Raw genomic sequence first — 5,589 nt, 5'->3', positions numbered from 1 at the left:
GCCTATGACAGTGGGATTTGGAGTAACAGGGGCTAGTTCTAACTGTACATTTTTAGCAATCAGCACATACATGGATCGTCTAAAGGATAAATTTTGTTAAAGACACGAGATATAATCAGCTTTCTCCTATTGGTATTAGAAGTTGATTGTCCAATTTGGTTGTCCATTGAGGGCTCAAGTAAGTAGAAATTCTTTGATTGGACTTTACTTTTAGATCACCTGCTATTAATGCTGTCCATACATTTGTCATCTTAATTACCAGTCATCTGTTGGTCTTAGACCTCATCCTTCGTGAAGGCTCAGGGGCATCTCCTTCTGACATAGCTATTCAGTGAGCAGATGGTAAGGGGGCCTGTGTTTGTCCCTTCGTTTGGGAGGCAAGGGGAAAATATAGGTCTAAGAGCACCTTGGAAGGGGTCTGGAGGGAAGCTATAGATGAGAGACTCGTCTGTGGCGTTGTAGAATGCTATGTGTCCGGACTCATAGTCCAAGAACACCCCGACCTTATGCACGGGCTCTCTGACATGTTGCCCTTTTAAAGGTGATGAGACCCAAAGGCTATAATCGTCTCCAATTTTTAAGCCTATAAGCGAGAAGAGGTCCCCAGGAGGCTTCGGCAGGTTCCCCTTTCTGCTCACAGAGTCCTTACAGATGCCCACTTCCCACTCCGTCTTGTTGCCCACTTCCACCTCCCAGTAGTGTCTGCCACAGGTGAAGCTCTGGGCTCCCAACACGGTGACAGACTGGTCGAATCTCTCCGGGTTGTCGGGTACCTCCTGTCGGATACCTCCGTATCTGACACTTTTCAGATCCTCCGACAAGACGAGGTAGGCATTGGCTGTGGCCGGATCCAGAGTTACGTCCGCTGCAGAAGGAGAGAAGAAGGAATCTTCATTGGCATTCTTGAACTCCCGCCCCTCCATACATGTGCAATTGAAATTAAATTCTTAGTATTCAGTCCTATTTTTTTTTTCAGTATAATTTAGGTGGGCATAGTGGGGATTTTTGTTTCTAAAAAAGAATCTCTGAGGCTTTTTTTTTTCTTAACTGGAGAGTAAATTTCTAAAAGAAAACCAAAGACCATGATGTGTGGAGAGTAATAATTATCCACCCTTTGTCATTTGTATTTGCTTCAGCCAAGGTTGGTTCGGATTTTTCAATTTGAGTGGGGGAAAATATGGACACTAATCATTTACTGAACTCCTACCAAGGAGCCAAGCATCTTCTGTACATTATCCCATTTATCACGGCAGGTATTATTGTTTATCTATTCTTATTAAAGAGAAAACTTGGGTTTGTAAAGGTGAGGAAGCTGAACCAAGACTGTAGAGTTACTGAGTGCTGGAATAGCAATTCCTAGTCAGCATTTTTAATTATCTCACACATACAGGCAGCTTCACAGGAGTTTGGGCAACACCTAGTACCCCTTGGCTAAATGTTCCCTCACTGGGATTTAAGTTTGTTAGCATTTAGCTCAGCAAAGACAGAGGTGGAAATGCAAAGACCTCTGAGGAGGTGTGTGTCTACAAATGTACAAGGGGATGAGACTGACAACACGGAGCAATGAAAACAAAAGAACGACCAGGACTCCTTGGGAAGCAAAGCCAAACAGACACCAGTCCCATCTGACTGTTTCTGACCCCTCCAGCACAGAGATGCTCTGTGGCCCCTGCCCTCCCTGGTGCTCCCTGCTGGCTCAGGGTACCTTCTTTCACTGACAGACGAGCACCCAGATGCTAGCTATTCTGTTAGAAGCTGCCCAAAGGGCTTAGTTTTGCATCCCTGGAAATACACCGATGTGAACTCTGGAAAGCACTGGAGGTTGGATAAACCAGGCGGACTTACTGCTGAATTTTCTTAGCATCTCCCTCATTCCTGTGATGTGGCACAGACTCAGCTCCGTGGTGACGGTCTCTGGACACTGAAGCAAGAGTGGCTCACTCCTGCGCGAGAGAAGACCGTTACTCTGATTCCTCTGCATCGACCACATGACCTGCTTCAGGTTGAGAGGCCAGCTCATTTTGTCCCAGCCCCATGGACCCTCCCATCCCCACTCCATCCCCAGCCTATCTCATCAGCACCGCATCCCCGTATTGGACACTATTGGACACATGATGGAAACCTACCTTTCCAGCACACCTTTCACCTCCTAAGGGTATAAAAGAAAGAAGGTTAGTATTTGTGCGTGATGATCGCTAGCGAAGGCTGAATCCATGTTGGATATAGTCCTTTGCAAATGTGGCAGAATGCTTCCCACAGCTCTAGAAGCCCTTGTGTGGGGGAGCATATGGTAGGAAACAAAATCCCCCGCTACCTCTAGGGGTGAGTTCTTATGAATATGAGATGCTTCTCAAATGGCTAGAGATGACTTTGTCCTTTTCCTTTTCTCATATCACTACTTCATCAAGAGGACCTGTGGCTGACAAAGGGGCCAGACTATTGGCTTCACTACGCAGTATCTCGGGGAGTGAGAGGAGGAAAGTGGCCAGTGCTAGCTGAGCCTGAACCTGTGTACAGCTGGAGCGGGGTGTGGGGGAAGCATGACATTACATCACAGCATTTGGAGCACCTAGTCCAGGACAGAGATCCGAAGCTGGGGTTGGCTCACACGGCCGATGTTTGAGAGGGTCTGGGAATGCAGTAGCAGCCCAGGACCTCGGTAGAGCAGAGATGGAGGGGAATGTGGGCTCAGTGCACAGATACCTGCATTCTCCCAGCTACTAGATACTTGAAAGGCAAACTACCTAACTGCCCTAGGTCTGAGTTTTTAAATGAGAGCTTCTATAAACCCATTTTGTAGATGACGATCGCCTACAGAACATATCATAACAGTGTTTAACTTCATCGGGCCTTTGTGAAGATATGTAATGTGTCTGGCCATAGTCAGTGCTCACTAAACTTGAAGTACTTGGCAAAGCTGAGGCTGCAGGGAGGCAGGCACAGAGGAGACTGGGGTCATTATCAAGCTCGGTTCACATGGCTATGTTCTGTTTTTCCTCTCCACTTCTTCAACACTTTATAGAATGTTAATTCTTTAGGAAAACTATCTTTGGACCAGAACTTAGTTTTTTAAGTAAATAAAGAAAAGTCCTTTTGTGTGACTTGAAATATCATGTGTTACTACACATGTTCCATTAATTTCCCCAGTATTCTTACCTCAAAGGATGCTGCGATCGAGCTCTGACCCATGGCCTGGATCTGAGTCATCATTTTGCCGAGGCCCCGTATTTGCTGGGTCAGTTTGATCTCATTGTCCCTCAGTTTCTTCAGGTTCTCTCTTTCCTCCCTGTCCAGTAACTGGATATGCAGCTGCTCCTCCTCTTTCAAGAACTGGTGCATTTTTGCGTATTCTGACACAACAACCTGTTTGCAATTTTTTGTCTCTTCCTGCCATGACACCCACACCACAACACAACGAGGTTAGTAACAGAATACCATTTTTCACCCTTACAAAGTCCTAAAGTTCCACTGGGACAGTTCTTGAAGCTTGACCCATATCTATTCTGTTGGCTGGCTGGGTCCATAATTTCATAATTTGATATTTTATGTGTGTGTGTGTGATAGAGGCACAGTAGTAAAGAAAACCAACATTTCTATTTCCTTAAGCCTGTCATTCTAGTGGGCAAAAAAGACAAAACTAAACAAAAAATATATGACAGGGGGTGATTAGAACCATTATAAAATATGAAGCAATAAAAAATAAGGACAAAATTATGGAAAGGTACGTTCATTTATTCAGCAAATATGTATTCAGTTAAGGTAGGCATTGGATCACATATTAGCGATAGAAATGTACATCACAAATACTCCCATGAAGAACTCAGAGTTTGCTGGGAGAATCAGATACACATGTATTTTTTAAAATTTAAACGTTTATGTCTTTGCTTTGCTAGACAGCTCACATCCAAAGCTGTGACCGCTCATGAGCATCTGTTCAGGTGTCCTAATCCAAACTACTGTTTTGCCTTTATTTCCCTTTCTCTGTATTTTTTTTTTTTGTATTTGCACTCTTTGGGGGGAGGGGAGTCCAAAGTTTTTGAAATATTTTTATTAATTTCCATGTCATGTTACATAAATACAAATTCTATTTTAAACAATTATAATAAGAGCTAAAATAGAGACAGCCTCTGAGTTATACAGGTACCCAATGAGGAAATGAAGAGCTGGCTCCGGGGATGGGGGAATTGAGCCAAGCCTTGAGGCCCCCAGGTACACAAGCAGAGATAGGAAGGCCGAGATTACTGCACACTGTACATCAGTCTTTTCCCCTAGTATTTCATTCGGTATCCCCTTAGAACTCCCTCCTCACAGAATCATGTACAAAATGCAGAAGTGCAGTCACTGACCTTACACAATTTCACTCTCTCCTTCTCATGGGTTAATATAACCTGAGTTTCCTTTTTCTTTTTAGTCAAAAGATTTAGGACTTCCCGGAGTTTCTCCTGCAAAGAAACAAACACTCTGTGGCAAGTGAGCAGCACACCAGGTTGCGAAGGGTCTTGAGGACCAATGACAAGATGATGACCGGGCCACTAAGAGAATGAGTAAAGCAGGATGCAGGCCAAGCATGGGGTCTGTGCCTGGAGATTGGCACCCAGGGTTGTCACTGACAGACAGTGTTATGGGAGTTAAGTGATGGAACCTGACAGTGTTCTGAGAGTTGTATCGAGCAGCCAATCTTACTTTGTGATGCTCCTCAGCCTCACTCGAGACATACACTCTGTTTGTGCCATGACACTGGGTCGAGAAGGTGTTTATACCCTGCTCATCACCAGGGGACACCTCGGTGGCTGCCAGCATTCTCCCATAGGGGCCTTGTTTGCCCTCATTCTGTAGCACCTGGGATCTGAGTTGCCTGCCGATGCCAGCCAGCCTCCCCAGACGCTCATTGGGCTGGAAGTGAGGGACCTCCAAGGTCCTCCAGCACTCAGGACAAGACAACGGAGAGTTATGTTCCTCCCAGCTCCTCAGGAGACATAACAGACAGAAGCTGTGCCCACATTCGGTGGTCACGGGGTTGGTGAAATAGTCCAAGCAGATGAAACAGGTCAGTTCTTCCCTGAGATTCTCCATCAAATCTGCTGTAGACATTTTCTCTAAGAAGGACATCAGAGCAAGCTTATGCCTATTCTGGAATTAGTAAATTCCTTTCGAGATTCAATTGTCTTGACTAAGATCAGGTGCTATGTTGTTAGTACAAGAAACTCTTACTCTCCTCTGTGCCTGATTTCACCAATTGACATATACTCTCCCAACACAAAGCCAATTATGACTTAATGTGGAACTCCTGTGCATTGGTTCATCATCAACCCAAAACTTTTAAGGTCCCATCAACCCAACTCCTAACAGCACCATAAAACCATTTAAATAGATTGCTCTTAGATGGGAAGTTTGGGTGATTAGGGATTTAAATCATGGATCTCTAATAATATCTGAATTGAATGTGTGGTTCAAATCTTTTGGAAAGACCCACTAATGGAATCTAGTTTAGAAACTGAGAAAAGAAAACTGTTACATCTATTCCTTCCATCAGTAGGGTCTTTTCAGTGCCTGACAAGTCTAAATGCTCTTTGCTCCTTTATCAGGTAC

The 5,589-nt window shown here is 44.6% G+C and overlaps 1 protein-coding gene across 1 annotated transcript; it reads right to left on the bottom strand.

Moving 5' to 3' along the window:
• Window positions 1-299: 299 nt before the first annotated feature.
• On the bottom strand, window positions 300-5,091 carry TRIML1 (tripartite motif family like 1). The gene is made up of 6 exons (XM_037055088.1): window positions 4,684-5,091; window positions 4,347-4,442; window positions 3,157-3,387; window positions 2,127-2,149; window positions 1,846-1,943; window positions 300-865 (listed from the first exon to the last, which is right to left on the bottom strand). Exons 1-6 carry the CDS (start codon window positions 5,089-5,091, stop codon window positions 300-302), a joined length of 1,422 nt encoding a protein of 473 aa, XP_036910983.1.
• Window positions 5,092-5,589: the final 498 nt, after the last annotated feature.

The sequence above is a fragment of the Sturnira hondurensis genome, unplaced genomic scaffold, assembly GCF_014824575.4.
Source record: "Sturnira hondurensis isolate 20B ecotype Veracruz unplaced genomic scaffold, ASM1482457v3 Scaffold0008640, whole genome shotgun sequence".
Taxonomy (NCBI): domain Eukaryota; kingdom Metazoa; phylum Chordata; class Mammalia; order Chiroptera; family Phyllostomidae; genus Sturnira; species Sturnira hondurensis.
The sequence above is the reverse complement of the archived record's forward strand: the minus strand, read 5'-3'. Positions and strand labels throughout refer to the sequence as shown.